The sequence below is a fragment of the Gadus morhua genome, chromosome 18 (assembly GCF_902167405.1).
Source record: "Gadus morhua chromosome 18, gadMor3.0, whole genome shotgun sequence".
Taxonomy (NCBI): domain Eukaryota; kingdom Metazoa; phylum Chordata; class Actinopteri; order Gadiformes; family Gadidae; genus Gadus; species Gadus morhua.
Window position 1 is genome coordinate 16,064,202 of NC_044065.1, and position 16,258 is coordinate 16,080,459.

At 46.5% G+C, this 16,258-nt stretch overlaps 1 protein-coding gene across 3 annotated transcripts; it reads right to left on the bottom strand.

Annotated features, from left to right (window-relative positions):
- Window positions 1-147: 147 nt before the first annotated feature.
- On the bottom strand, window positions 148-16,237 carry ndel1a (nudE neurodevelopment protein 1-like 1a). 3 transcript variants are annotated; one of them, XM_030340275.1, is made up of 11 exons: window positions 16,151-16,237; window positions 14,956-15,130; window positions 13,369-13,465; window positions 10,974-11,127; window positions 5,714-5,862; window positions 4,506-4,642; window positions 3,804-3,977; window positions 3,275-3,369; window positions 2,867-3,012; window positions 2,643-2,677; window positions 148-1,397 (listed from the first exon to the last, which is right to left on the bottom strand). In XM_030340275.1, exons 3-11 carry the CDS (start codon window positions 13,452-13,454, stop codon window positions 1,387-1,389), a joined length of 987 nt encoding a protein of 328 aa, XP_030196135.1. In that variant the 5' UTR covers window positions 13,455-13,465; window positions 14,956-15,130; window positions 16,151-16,237; the 3' UTR covers window positions 148-1,386. The 3 variants fall into 3 exon arrangements, with proteins under 3 accessions (XP_030196135.1, XP_030196134.1, XP_030196136.1); XM_030340276.1 differs by having other exon boundaries at window positions 1,289-1,394; XM_030340274.1 differs by lacking the exon at window positions 2,643-2,677.
- Window positions 16,238-16,258: the final 21 nt, after the last annotated feature.

Below are 16,258 nucleotides of genomic sequence, written 5' to 3' on the forward strand. Positions count from 1 at the left end.
AAGTTGACGAAACAATTTTTTTTTTGTTCTGGCTTTAGGGAATTCCGACGTATACTTGTATGTCCACTAGAAGGCAATGTTCCACACAGCAAATGCAAAATAATACAATAAATTTATTTTTCATTCTCATAAAATAAAAAAACCTGATCAATTTCAATGGATAGGATCATTTTATTAAAACATGCCAAGAAAGGAACTTCATAAATTAAGAAACATGAACAATAAAATACACATTTGCAGCATTGCACTTGGATAAGGTCAATTTACATTAAAAAAAAAAGAAGTGTGCTTGCATCAAAGTGCTCTACTTGCATGTAATATACAGAACTGAATAACAATTTAATAAGATCCCATGAAAATTGCCACTTGAGAAATAAAACACTGAATGGTTTGTACGTGTGAATGATCAATATGACCAATATTATCCACCCACTGTATATAGTTATAGTATGAATGGCCAATTTAAACTCAAACTGACAATTATTTCCCTCTCCACGTATAAATAGTTGGATAAATAACAGGAGCACTGTGCTCTAGCCATTAAAGGTCCAGGCTAAAGCTTAACATCCCAGCGTCAGACGTTTTGGGGCTAATAATTGATGGACAAACTGCCTTTAAGCCAACAGTTCATGTGGCACAGAATTCGTAGTCTGTACTTTTCTTTTTTAACAATCCATCTTTGCTGATGAAAGCAATCGGGTGAGAAGAAGCCAGGTCTATTTAGAAGACGATAGCAACGGTAGCCTTTTTATTTTACGACTAATTCCAAGACTCCCTATCGAATTGCATATTGCTCTCCTTGGACAATGTGGTGCAAAAAAAGAAACATCAGACGAAATACCGACGGTGAGAGGCCACCCCTCAGCCTCTGAATCAGTGTTCCAGCAGAGCTGGGCGGCCCGGTGAACAGCGATAGCAGAGCACACATACAGTATATATACACACACACCGACGGGGAGTAGGGGTCCAGCAGGCACCGGACAGCGTGTGAGGGGCCTCGGCAAACAGACACAGAGACACGGTGTACCGGGGGGGGGAGGGGGCCCCAGGGGGCGGGGCTCCACAGTGCCTTACACATGCCCTGCGCTATACAGGGGGACGGGACGCTGGGGGGGGGGGGGGGGGGGGGGGTTCATCCTAGTGGAAGGGGTAACATGTACATAAGGATAACGGGTTGTGGTGTTGTGATGGATGGTTTATTTTTGGTGGAGGTGTTAGGGGATGTGTGGAGGGTGGCGTGTGTTTGGGGTTGCGTGGTGGTGGGGGTGTGTGTGTGTGTGGGGGGGGGGGGGGGGGTGGAGGGTCAGACGGCGAGAGGGACCAGGCCCGTCGGGGAGGAGGCCGGAGGAGAGGTGATCGCCGTCATGACGCCGGGCTCCACTCCGTTCACTGGCCTGCTGCGGAACACACACACACACACACACACACACACACACACACACACACACACACACACACACACACACACACACACACACACACACACACACACACACACACACACACACACACACACACGATGAGTCTAGAACAGTACTCCCCAACCCTCACCGCAGTTATGAAGCTCCAGGCGAGTATAGAATAGTTCTCTCCAGCCCCATTTGTGTAACGGTCCAACATTAAACCCAGTCTTTATCCTACGCCATCTAAATCACCATGAGCGGAGTATTAGCATGAAAGTCGGGAGGTACAAGAGTGACGAAAACACCCCAGGAATCAGAGGGTGAGGTGATTGGTTAGGTCATGCACTGCGGACCAATAGCAGCCCGCCATGACTCGCATGCTGGACGAACCGCTACGGTTCAGTCATCGTGGCTCCCGAGGCACACTGCCACTGGCCGCTGGCCGCTTCCCAGCTCAAGGTCCAAGGCTGGCCTGACAGCCAGCAGCCCAGTGGTTATCCAGCCCTTTAGCCCACTAACCTGTCACCCTGTCACCCGCTCTCTACCTCTCTCTGCTCTTTATACAGACCCCCGACTATCGGCTGTATAAGCAGATTCAGCTCGTAGAACATTGTTCTACGAGCTGAATACCAATCTGAAGTCGATGAAAGACAAATAAATAGATAAATAACCTACCCTATCCAAGCCACGGTGGTCCACTCAGAGTTCAAGTGCAATACCAAAGGTATTCTGTTTACTAAAGTTTCAATAGCACAGCTTATTCTAAGTGCTTCCCAGCTGGTTAAAGCAGGTTTGATACTGAATGCAAGTTATCCAACTCCACACAATGCTCATGTTTAGCTCTCCTCATGTTAAGCTAAAACAATCAAGTAGCGATTAACGCTTCAGAAATAAAGACGTGAACCAGTGTGACAAGAATGAGAGGCTGTGGATTCCAGACGTTAGAATCACAGCAGAACTAAATCGATCGGCAGCAGAGGCCCTCTGACATGAGGCCGTGTAATGCGTCAAGTCATGGTCGTGCTGGAGAAGGAAAAGAACACAAGATTACCCCTGCAGAGGTACAGGAAACCTGCACCCAGACGGCGACCAGAAACCATGAAAGCGGTTAGTACCCCATCACCCACCACCACGGGGGTTAGCAGCCAAGGCTACATCAGAAAAGAGCTTGGATAGCTAGCGAAGGCATGCACATGCCCCAACCGGGGAAGGGCAAGGGGGGGGGGGGGTTGCTATTACCAGGGATCAATGCAGGGAATATGACACGCTCTCTCCTGTGGAGGGGGGGAAACAAAATCTTATCGACATCACAAAAATAAAACAAACGATGACTTGGCAACATGCTTAAAGACGCAATCTTATATAAATGTGATGAACAAAAATAGGGACAAGTAATGTGATATCACTGGGCATAAACACCTACAACTACGACAATAAGTGGTAGTGAGGGAGTGGGAACTCACGCCTTGTCGTAGTAGGACGTGTGCAGCGTCTTGGGGTAGGGGGCTGTGTTTCCGTTGAGGATGTTGCCGTTCTCGATGGCGTACGCCTTCCTCGCCCGCTGGTCTTTGGCGAAGTTCCGGCACGCGGCGAGCTTAGACTCCAGCGCCTGTGGACCGCCGGACAGTCAGACAGATGGACACTGATTAAGGGTCGTATTTCCCCTCACGGGTAGAAGATGTATCATATTGAAGACCGCCATGCCGTCGTTCACTTCAACAGCGAATCTAGCCTGTGTTCGAGAGCGGGCTGGATGGGCATTGAAATGGACACCGTGAGTCATCGAAGACGGACTAGATGAACAGTCCTCCATGGGGGAGGGGGGGACGGGGACTGTTGAAGTAGTCCTGGGGAGATGGTCAGCTCCTCACCCCAACTTTGCGTAGCAGGTCCCCGACGATGTTGAGGGCCGATAGCCTTGCTGATGGGGTCAGTGGCGAGTTGCTGCCGCAGCCGTTAGACAGCCCTGGGGTAGTGAGAGAGAAAGAGAAACCATTAAACCCAAGACAGTACTGGGGTAGTGAGACAGAAACAAACCAATAAACACATCACAGCACTGGGGTAGTGAGACAGAAACAAACCATTAAACACAAGACAGCACTGGGGTAGCGAGACAAATTTTCGTCTAAACCAACATTTCTATCTTTCCGATCGCATCGTCACTAATGACAGGATGGGAACCCGTTCGGCTGGGAGCCAGACACACTGCACTATCCTGATTATTTAGTTCTACTTTGAACACATCACCGTGTCATTGTTAAGCGTCCTGAGGGAACATTGAAGGGCGCTTTCACATCCAATGTATTGATATTATTATCGTGGTGCTGTTAGAATAAGAGACTCTTCCACTTCAGACTTGAGGGGATTTATTCCTCAGAGAGACAACAGCTTGTTGGCTACCAGTGGGGCCGGCGAAGGCGTTGTCCAGACCCAGGCTCAGCGGGGTGGCGGGCAGGGAGACGGAGGCCGGCCCGGCCGGGTCCATCTTGACGCTGTCCTGAGTGGGCGAGCTGGGGACAGACATCCTGGTCCCGTCCGTCTGCCTCTCTCGCACCGACAGCTCCTGACGCAAGTCTGTTGGCGCACGCACAAAAAATATGTCGCAGGAGGACTTAGAGGAGGCACCCAAGAGTGTTTGTAACAAAATTGGTTGTTTGATTTCAACTGCTAGGGCTAATAATAATAATAATAATAATAATATATTTAATTTGTAGAGCACTTTACATTCAGAAATGTCAAAGTGCTACAGAGTTTAAGAGAGAGGAAAAAAAAGAAAACGGGTTGTTTAAACATATAATGCATAAAGTGGTTATATCTATAATATATCTGGCTACACCGATATATAGTTAGGGCGTTGAGCAGACGCTTTTGTCCCAAGTGACTTACAACCATTCATACACACATTAGGTGTCACCTCGAACATAACAGTGTCCAGGTGTGGGGATCAAACTAGCAACCTTCTGATCACCTGGTCAACCCGCTCTACCTCCTGAGCTACTGTGTTCATACACCTGCTAAAACCTGCTCATGCCGGACAAGCTGATGATAATTAAAAGCGAGTGCCGAGACGCGGTCTGAGGAGACGCAGGGTGGGTCGCTCACCTCTGGCCTCGTCCTTTAGTCTCTGCACGGACACCAGCAGGGACTCCTTCTCGTCCAGCTCACTCTCCAGGAAGGCGTTCCTCTCGATGGCCTGGTTCAGACGGCCCTCGAAGTCCTCCAGAGACACGATGGTGGCCCTGGGGATGGGGAAGAGGGGATTATACAACAGAAAATGTATCAACGCTTCATTTATTGCATGCATCTCCTTATCTTGGACCCCATGAAGACTAGCTGGTTGTCAAGGCGATCGTTACATAATAAACAGTTTTACTAAAAAAGTTCTCTTTTTCTCGTAAGAACATGTGCTGATGAACAGAGAATGACTAGAACTTAATAATGCCGCGTTACCACTGCAGGGTGCGGAACGGATCGGATCGCAAAGGTGCGGTAGGGAGGGGGCGGTATAGCCCAGCTCAGTTCCGAGGTCGCGTTTCCACCGCCGACAGTACCCTTGGTGGTAGGCCGGATGTCGATCGCCGCGGCAGCTACGTAAACATCGTAAACAACGTCTTCCTCCCCAAGAATGCAGACGAACGTCTCCACCTCCTTGTTCGCCCAAGCAAGCTTTTTACGCGACATGTTAATTGTAAAGAATAATACCTCGAGGCTACTGTTTGTTTGTTTTTATCCCCGCGTCACCCGGAAGTGACGATTCTGTTGACCAATCAACGGAGGGGGGGTGTAGCTAGAATTTCACGGGACCCTTTCAGGCGTCTGGTCTTGTTTTGGGTACCGCAACGGAGGAGTCCCGAGAATGGGGCCGGAACGGGTACGGCAAAGTCCGGGTCACGCCCACTTTTGGCGGTGGAAACGCGACCCGACCCGCACCTTTGCGATCCGATCCGTTCCGCACCCTGCAGTGGAAACGCGCCATAAAACATGCTCTGTTCAGGGGAACACTTCTGCATCTTCAACCTGGATGGATTGATGGCCCTCGCCTTCTGTTGCAGCGGTATTGATCAATCAGTCAGCCTGGGTCACTTTGAAAACATGACCAGGAACAACAGGCAGGTCGGTGTGACCTCGTATCAGATGGCATGTACTGCCTGCATTGGGACACACACACACACACACACACACACACACACACACACACACACACACACACACACACACACACACACACACACACACACACACACACACACACACACACACACACACACCCACCCCTCCCTCCCTCCCACCCTCCCTCCCTCCCTCCCTACCTCTTGGCTCGCTCCAGGTCATCGTTGGCCTGCTCTAGCTCCCGTACGTATTTGTGCAGTTGGTCCTTCACGCTTCGGGTCTGGCCCAGGTCGTCCTCCAGAACCGACATCTGCTTGTAATTCTGGGAGTACTGCGTCTCCAGCTTCTCCTGGAGAGGAAACATCGATCGGTCATTAGGGTTTCATCTAGGAGATAAGGACGCATACATGTTCATTTGGACGACAAAACATATGCACACTGTAATGATCACATTTTAGAGTATTTTGGGCAGACTACAGTCATAATCTCACATACACATACTGTATATACATAGACGCCGCATTGGCCTTTGGCTAGCACAGCAAGATAGCCTCCATATGTGAGAAGCCAAGACTGGTCTGTGAACAAATACAAGTAACCGGGTACGCTGTGTTTTTTCGGGATAAAAAAAAAAAAAAAACACTTAACATTTCTCAATAGATTTCAATCAGTCATTCATGGTTTATGATCTAGGTGGAGAACAATAATGTTTTGTTGATAAGAATCTCGATAGTTTGATTATGATCGTTGCCAGATGCTTTATCTCTCAGAAGTCTGGCCTGGGAAAAAAGATCCCTCAATCATGTGCCGCTTGGGGCTTTACAAACAGTCACACAATCCAAACCACATCTCAGGGAATAACCTTTCACAGGGAACACTGAACAATTGATTTCGGTTGTATTTTGCCATTATAACATTATGCTGAGTTCTTACAAGTTGGCCACCAACGGCAGGATATTAATAGTCAACATTGCCGATAACACTAGCTAGTTATGAAAGCTGAGACTTTATAAGAAAACATTAACTAAATTGCCCATAATCTAGATTTTCTCTGTTTGTCTTGTTCTCCAAACCATTTTTTATGACCAGCCGGTTTTATATTAGTTATGGCTGAGCGACTGACATTATGAATCTGACTGTAGTTAGCTGACTAAGCTAACACTTTACTCATACTTTGAGGCTTCCCAAAGAGAGGAGTTGAGGAGGCAGGGGGAAGTAGCAGTAGGAAGGGAAGGCCTTTCCGCCAGTGAGTACTCTGTGCTCTGCAGTGAGCACTTTGGACTTTGCCAGGGCAGGCAGGACAGGATAAACCAACTGTCAGTGTCCCGACCCATCTCCAAAGAGTAGGTGTTTCACTAGGCTATAAGGAATATAAAGCTAGTAAATTTCCCTGAAAATGTTACCTTTTCTTTCTTAATATTTAGGATTTAGAATATAAATTATGCATTTTTTTATTACACTGTGAGATAGTTAACCCTTTTTGTGTTTAAAGTTGTGTTTAAGTATTTTTTCTTCCACTTCAGCCAGCGGTCACCAGGACAGCACAAGCCTCAAGGAAGGCTGGAGAGTACTAGCTATGCACCAAACACCGGTGTCTGTGAGTGACGTCATCAAAACATTTCCATCCTTCCTTCTACCAGGACCACTCTTAAGCATTGCCTGCCTCTCTCACTGGTCCAATGGCCAGACTCAGTGACGCCTTGGCTAGGGTGTAGTAGAGTCAGGAGTGGAAGAAGAGGAACGGGAAGGACCGAGAGGGCAGGGCCAAGGTCATGGTGCATGGTCTTCTCAAAAGGCATTCAGGGGAGGAATGTAGAGCTGATATCGAGGCCTAGATTTCTATGCTTACACTTCCCATCAACGTTTGACTTGCTGGTTATTATTTCAATGGCACCAGCTTATTAGTCTGTGCTGATAGAATTACAAATCACCCGATAGGCTGGTCAAAAAAACAGGGTCATGAGCTCACAAAAGACCAGAGGGCGTTTGCCCTTACCCTCCACCTGCATGTTCCAGAAGCATATCACTATCTGAGAGTCTCTTCATCTGCACCTCCCATATCCAGATACATTGGGATACACATCCAAGATATCCTTCATGTTACTTTATTGCTCTGGTTCAAAAACATTAACTAAAATAAACTTGGAGATGATGTACATGTTGTTAAAAAAACACAAGAGGAAGACCCAGCTAAGCATGGCTATCAAATGACATGTCCAGTACAATCCGAACGTAGACGTGGGGGATGGAATGAGACGGATGTTGCCACTGAGGTGACAATAGATGGGCATCGCCTTCAATGTTAGCATGTGCAGCCTACCCCTCGTGCCATCCAGTGACTGGTAAGATGGACTCTTGCCACATGTTGAAGCTGGCCAGGAATATGTTAGAGGCAAACCTACGTTGCTCATGTGAATGATGAACAGGCAAAAGGTGGACTGCATGCTGACAACAAGGTCGCAGACGACCATGTGTCCATTAACTCCCAGAAGATGAGGGTGCCCCTGGCGCCGATGACTCTGAGACAGCAGCGTCTAAACACTGTCAAGCAACGGCTGAATTCACTGAGGTAATACACGTCAACATAGTTCTCTTATCAAAGTTTACTGGGCATGCTGCCAACAGTCAATCCTTTATACTTTAGAAATAAGGGTAATGATTCATGGGAAGAGGAAAAATGATACTGTTTATGGTGATGATAAAAATGCTTTCAGTTGATGCAAAACATTTTTTTTCCAATATAGTTTTGACAGGCTCTTTGACATAATGAACAGCATTTCTTACAGGCTCTGTCAATGGAAATGAGAGTTCTTGTTGAGAGGCTGGGAAAACTTGATATGTTAACAGGGATGAAAGATGGCACACCCCTCAAGATCATACAAACAGAAGCTTAACAATTTTAAAGTACCTCTTTGATCCCAGAGTTCTTTTTAAGTGATGCAGCTTCGGTTCATTTGATAAGTTCATGGCATAAGTTCCTATGATCTTTTTGCTGCTTTGTTTCCATTGGAATTCTTCTACGCTCAGCATTTCTCAGTTCATACAGTTATGACCATGGCTACCTACCAACCGCTTTGGTGGCCAGGTGGACAATGCCCTTGTGTACATATCAGGGTTTGTCGTTCAGCAGATATATATCCTTCTCATCAACATTCAAAGGAACGAGAGACAAAACCTTTTTTGCACTCCACTGAGATCATAAATCCTTGGCCATATAAAAACCAAATCGGTTTAGAAGTGTAACTCAAACATTGCAAACCATTGCTACACTCCACTTAGGTGACTTTATTGGGCCACTCCAAACACAAGAATGAAGGGTGGTGCTGTTAAAAGCCGGTTTATTGTAGGGTTTGCCGATAATGATATATGGTGCAGGTGCTCCAGTGGGTGTGGTGTTGGCTTGTTTAACCTGTCCCCCTTGATAATTCAATGCGCAACAGGTGTGCAGCCCCTCCCATCCCCAGCGACGTCAAATCAGACTCGGCCAGGTGAGGCTACCTAAACCAGCCATCATCCACACACACTCCACCGTAACGTTTCAGGGCTTTTCATCCAGAAGAACCCTAGCTCCCTTTTTACTCATGTTTGTATACCGGCCAGTCCAGGCCTCTCCATCATGGCGGGGCCGTCGACAAATCGGAGCGGAAGCAGTCAATACGGCGACTGGGCCAATACTATGTGCCAAGATGCCTCACCTCTCCGGCAGCAACTCGACAATCCCTTCAAGTCAATTTCATGGCAGTAAATAAGCGCCCATGCAGCCGTCTCATGGAAGATTAGCTGGGATGTATCAAGCCCCTCCTCACATGGATCGGACTCTAATGCCTCGACTGCATCTTAACCCAGATTTCAGATCATCCATATTTCAAGGGGCCCAGACATTTCTTTAAGCCCCCTTTAACCATCCTCAGGAAAGGGGGGGGGGGGAATGGGGAAGTAGAATATGACCCACTTATTTTCTTGGAGCAACGAGACAATCGGCTCCATGGATTCTGCTGCGCTCAGCCTGACCTATATATATATATATATATATATATATATATATATATATATATATATATATATATATATATATATATATATATATATATATGTGTATGCGCTCCTCTGTTATCGAATCTGAATCAGAGCAGACCGGTCCCAGACAGCTCGTGTTCGCCCCCACCCTAACCCAAATTCCACGCCATCAGCCTGGCATTTCCTCCACTAATGACAATGGAAGGTGGAGTTTCATGATGACGGCTTTTTTCCCCCTCATTACCACGGGACATGTTTCCCCTACTGCCTGGTAGCGTAATAAGCACACAAGACACAGATACCTGCTCCTCCCTCCCTCGCTCTAGCTAGGGCGCACGGGGGGAATATTCACCCCAGGGGGTCTCGATGCATAATAAAGGAGGGACCCATCTAGCCGGTTCAGAATGCAATACCCTTGAAGCTGCAGGGGGGTCTAACAGTTACCTCTGGGGCCTCGGGCTGCAGAGGTAACTGTTAGACCCCCCTGGAGCTGCATCAGATTTCCATTTAGATTACAAATGAATCCCAGAGTAGCAGTCATCCCAAATGTGTCGAGGCGGCTTTACAGCATTATAAACGTCCAACACAGACTTCTGACTCTCATCATTTCGGTACCGCAGCGTCGTACCGTGTTCATTCAGTTATTAACTCAGCGACCTGTCGCGTGCTTTGGTGGAGCCTGGGTGAGCGGACAGGATACCACCCCAGACACCCCACACGGTGTCTCCTTCTACTAGGAGTCTGGATGTATGGGGGTCTGTGGTGTAACTATCGCCATCTCAAATAGAAAGCGATAGAAATGATGGAGGGCTTATGGAGGAGCAGCAGAGATATAGAGATATTGCTCTATTACTCCCTCCCGTGCTCAAGGACATGGGAAGATAGACGACAGTTTCAATATAAAACCCCCAACACAGCCTATAAAATATAAAATTCAACGGTACAGATGAAGGCGAGGAGATGTGCTCCGTGTTGATACAGCGTGTGGCACATTTGTACACTGGGTTATGAACATAAGCCCTCTGTTAGGGTTTTGAATACAAACACACCCAGGGGAGCTATTATTCCTCAAAGGAAAAGCCTGTGCACCTGAATGAGTATTCAGGTCCTAATGCCAATGTTTGGTTACACAGCAAGCACGCAAGTACACGTACCGCACCCGGAGGCCTGCTATGTGCATCAAATAATAGTCAGAAATAATAACACACATAACATACCATAGATATGTGTGGCGTAATGCTATGCTCACGTTTTCTCCAAATACGAATACCTTTACAAGAATGTAATTCGACACCTTGGGTCTGGTAAGGCAGTTTCAGCTTGCATTTCGATTTCTAAAAAGCATTAATTAATTTACAATCAAATACAAAGTGCCTGGGATATCTGCCACTGACAAAGTGAATCCTCTTGAACCTGCGAGCCCTCCCCTGCCCGGCGGGTTACCTTCAGGGAGTCCAGGTCGTTCTTGAAGCGCTGGTTCTCAGAGAGGAGGTCTCTGAGGCGGTGCTCGGCCTGCTGGAGCTGGGCCTCCAGCTCGGCCTCCAGCTCCCTGCTGCCCTCCTGGAACTCCAGCAGCTCCTCCTGGGCCTCCTGGAAGCTGTGGGACAGCAAGGGTCCGTGTTATCTCCAGAGAGGAACCGTCGGGGCCCTCTAGGCCCTCAGATACTCAATTACATTTGATTAGCCCTTAATCACCGGTACAGTCTCAAAGGGCTTTACAGGCCATATATTTATATTCTCCTTTTATTTGATGAATTCATTATTTTACAATGAACATCAAAAAAAAATGTTTTTGGAAAATAAACCCTTAAAAACTACCTTTTCTAAGTGGTCTTGGAACGTGCAGGGTTAAATGAAAGGAGCCCCTTTGTCATCTGAATGATGCTGACTCTGCAGTTGTTGGCAAGGAAAAGCTATGCAGCTCTGTCATTGGTGGGCCTATCATTTTACAGAGGTCGAGTAATAGTATTCATGAGAATAATTTAAAATGACAGTAAAATTGACCAATCATATCTTCCCCCTAAATGGTCGAGCTTTGTTAACGCTAACTAAAGTTTTGTCACATGAATCGAATAAACTGGATATAGCTTTTTGGGCGTGATTTTGTTGCCATTCACTTCAAGATGGCAGCCGCAACGCAAAAGCATTAGTGTTGGGATTGTTTGACTAGTCTGCTGTCATGCGTTTCGCACCCCGGGCCATTGTCTATGTGTCTATTTACTCTACTGATTGCACACACCGCTTGTGTGATGATGTGATTATTTGTCAGGAGGATTTGCTTTTTGCTTAAAGATGTGTTTTTAGTTTTGGTGCGGATTACTCTCACTCTCTGGCTCTTTTCTCCGGTTTCATTGCTCAGGCTAGACTAGCGCATTAATGTTTGTGAGCTGGAATTGTCATAGGTAACTTTTCCAGGACTATAGAGGGAGGACACTAGGATACGCTAGGATGGTAATTAGCATTTTTCACGACAGTACATTTTTACTTATTTATGACATGAAACTGTAAAGTAGTGCTAGGTCTTTTACTAAATCATGACCGAAAGGGCAATGATAATAGTTTCCTAACAAAGGACCGTTTTCGAGCTCTCCCCGGAAACGGCCGAGTGAACAAAAGCCCCCCTCTTCTGTAACTAAATGAGATGTTTCACATGGATGTGACGGAGACACACTCTCTGTATGGGTTTTAATCCTGAACAGAAAGCAGAGTGGTGTCATGAGTGTTAGGTCCTCCTCAGTGTCAGGTCATTCCTGGCAGTGCTGGAACAATGAGTCAGCTACGCACGGCCGGATAGGCAGAATAGAGTCACAATCTCCCCATGATGTAATCATCATCCATTAAAGCAGCCTCTTCCCTCAAGTGTTTATGCAGACGGTAGTAGTGACCCTCTTCCTTCCCGTGGAGAGTTTGGAATGTCCCTCAAGCAGGTCAGAGAGACCCTTATTTGTGGAACTGAGATACTGTCCATTGCATGGGGCACCAACTGAAGTTCCTAGAACTGCACTTTCAAAGCAACATTGTGAGCGGTCAGCTGTAATGAGGAGTAGGGGTTGTTATGCAAGTGGCACGTGCGCGCACACATTCACACACGTAAACACATTCCCCCCACACTAAAAATAGCAATGGCTCACTGCAATGACCATGTGACCTGGGAGGCGGGAGTGGAATGGGGGAATAGTATTGGGTCATGAAGGCTATACTGGGTTACAACAAAACCTAGACACCAGAGTGTAAGTCCAAGCGTTCATGCTGGGTGTGTGGTTGACCCCACTGTGTTTTAATCCCCTCGTGGCCCAGTCTGTGGCATTATGTGTGATGAGCTGAGAGAATGGGCCGCCACAGATCATTTCATTGAGTGTAAGACCAGGAGAGTCCAAGCTGTTCAGCAACACATGGAGCCAGCGTGACATAAGCCCATTCATAGATGTGTGTCTTTTGTTTACATATAGAAAATGAAACAGGATCTGAACTTTAATAGGAAAAAAATCAAAATAAAAAGAAAGTACATAGAAAATGAATCTAGGAAAACAACTTGGTTGAATTGAAGGTAATTTAGACGTGGGACGGGTCAAAGTGGTTCTCCCTTTACTGAGAAGCTGAAAGTTGTACTGATGACGCTACACAGAGACGCCTTCCGGACCCGAGGTCATACCCGGGAGAGATGCATCTTTCACAGTGACTGTGAGAGGTCTGTTTCCGTCCGTTGCCAATGATGACGTCATTTAATTATAGCCAAAACAGCTGAAGGTAACACAGAACATTTATGACACACACACACACACACACGATAACATTAATACAACATCAACACAAGTTTGATTTTATGGGAGTGACTGACCTTTGCTTGTACTTAAGGGAAAGACTCTTCCAGAAGTCGATTTCCTCATCTTTCGAGGAGAATTTGGGTATCATGTCCGTTTCCATGGCTAATCAATCTGAGAGAGAGGCAGAGAGAAGGACAGAGGATGAATAGACTGATGTGACACACTGCTGTGACAACATTAGATTCTAAATACGTCAATCAATGGGATTGCAAGTTTCATCATCAACATCCTAACGAAGCATAGGCGGAGATTTCCTATAGCTGTGCCTCTTGTTGTTACAAGGCAACTATGTTAAGTTTGGAATAGAATACATCTCTCACTTGACCTTTAAATAAATACCAGGCGTGTGCAGTGTGTGTGATGCTTAATGGCACCCATTTTGAGTCACATGTCATTTGATTAGAGTTCTCTGAAGCGGTCAGTTTTTCCTAGATAGAGTACGGTCTTAACAATTTCTGGCAGAATCACATAAGCAGGTGTAGAACCTCAACTGTTTTATGACAATTAGGTTACTGAACGTGAAGTCAAACTCTGAATATTACCATCTCTGGTGTGAGGTCTGCATTATTACAGTTATTTGCAGGCGTCTATAAAAGGCCTTTTTTAGCAGAAAGTTCTGATACGACAGCAATTGCTTCCCCAATCATGCTATAAAACCATGCAAGCTCCATCACGCAATGACTGGTTTCATTTTTTAAGGCCAATGGAGGTAGGGCAACATAGTGTTCAAACTAGCCAGAAGCCTAAAATATATTTACCACAATAATGAACATGACCAGTCTAGTTATCACAGCACCGTAAAGAATACTGCTAATGTAATGCCAAAAAGTTGAACAATGGATAAACAGGAACGTAGACAGAAGGAAGGCTGTGGCCTTGATTTCCATTCATCACAGGGATTTGTAATTATAGAGACCTTTAACACAGACACACACGCCAGCTATTAGTAGAAAGCCAGTGAAACCAGAATGATGAACAAGGCATCTAAAAATAGCTGTTGTCGGCTGCTTATTTATATGAGAGGAAAGGGTAGCTACACATGTTTTTGGGGGCATCATGAATCAATATGGATGCTTTCACTTAAAGTTCAAGTGGTGATGACATCAGTTTTTACAGTGAAAGGGAGGCGGGTCATGTTCTTGTCTGTATAGCTCGAAACGTACTAGACAATAAATGCTCGCAACATCAAACTAAATGTGATATTAGATGAGTTTGGGTTTTCAAGAACAGCAACGACTACAATCCGACCCTTGATACACATTTGATGTGGCTATAGTATAAACCATCGTACAACGGAGTCCTAATACCAGTCATGACTCAGAATCAGAAGAAGCTGTGTTGAGACTGTTGCCAGGACGATACTTAACGTGTAATACTCATCTTCATATCTATTACACACGAAGGAACCCTGTTTGTTCGTCCGCCTGGAATTGAAACCATCCCAGAGACTGGCAGGTGTTGCTAACCACCGACCAGCTAGCTGGTCAGCCAGCTCATCACATCGTCGGGCCCGTTTATAGGGCTGAGGACAAACAGGATGGTTCCCCTGCCCTGAACACGGTTGGATTAGTATCATCCCCAGATAAAGGACTAGAACCTACCTAAACATGTCAGCTTCAACTTCAGTCCTGCTCAGTCCATGGTGTCTCTCTCTGCTCTGAGATGTGTTGACAGATACCAGCAGCTAGCTGTGTTGCCTGGCCGCTCCGCTTTCTGAGGTGGGCTGTTCAGGCGGCTCAGCTGCTCTCCCGGGACGATGATGCGCAGCCTCCGTCACTAAAAGCAGAACGTGGAAGAGGGTGTGTTCTCGTTTTTATAACACATCCGCGCTGCTCGAAGGCGTCAATGTTGCTCGTTTTCTGCGCACAATCACAGGGCTGCGCATGAACCGGTTTATTCATATAAACAGGCATACTCAAGTAGCGGCCCGCGTCCTTTTGTGGCCCGCGGGGTGTCTATTAATGGCCCTCGAGCTGTTTTGAAAAGTTTTTTTAATTATTAAAAAAAAAAAATCATGCTGGGCGCTCTTATTTTGAAACCGCGCGCCGCGATCTCAATACGAGGCTGGGGGTTGCAACGATAAACAGATAGCACTCCAGCCCACAGACCGCTCCAGCCCTCCCAAACTCGAGGCAGACAGTCCATCTCAGCAGCAGTCAAGGCCGATTTAGGGTCGTTTTAGACGCAGAGACGTAAGCACGTAATTTACACAAGGGACTTGTTTTAGACAAGTTTTGATTTACGGTTCCTTTAAGGTTCCTTAAGGATTGCGCGTGTTGCAAGGGGATTCTCCGCCAGAACAGTAGGGGGAGCAACGAACGAATCTGTGGGCGTGGAAGTGGAAATCGCTGGCTTGTTTATATTTATAATTATCATAATTCGTTCTTGTGTTTTCTTCTTCTCCTTCTTCAAAATTCTTCATTCGCTTCTGTCACGGCCTTTTAAAAATGGCGCTATTATGCTGTAAAACCGGAAATTTGAGACTCCCGAAAGGATGTGGTTAGCTGGCCAATCACAGTCTTTGCGAGCTGCGTAGGGCCGTAGTGTTTTAGTCGCATAGTCAGGAATTTTGGCCGACGCACTTAAGCACGTAAGGGGGGATATTTTGCCGCGCAAGGGGGGGTTATGTATCTTACGTGCTTACGCGTTGCGTCTAAAACAGAGCATTTATCGGCCTCAGTCACACGTATACCGACCGGCCCCTTGAGTCACTGAAAAAAAAATGTGTGGCCCCTCATCATTTCTACTTGAGTACCCCTGATATAAACCGTTCACTGTTTAACTGGTTGGTCCTACCTCTGCAATGTGGCGTCCTCTGGTGGCCGTCAAGAGTAACAACGCTGGTTTCAGTCGTATTATATCACAGCGAGGGATGGGTTCACGTTTCCAGTGTCTTTTATTTAA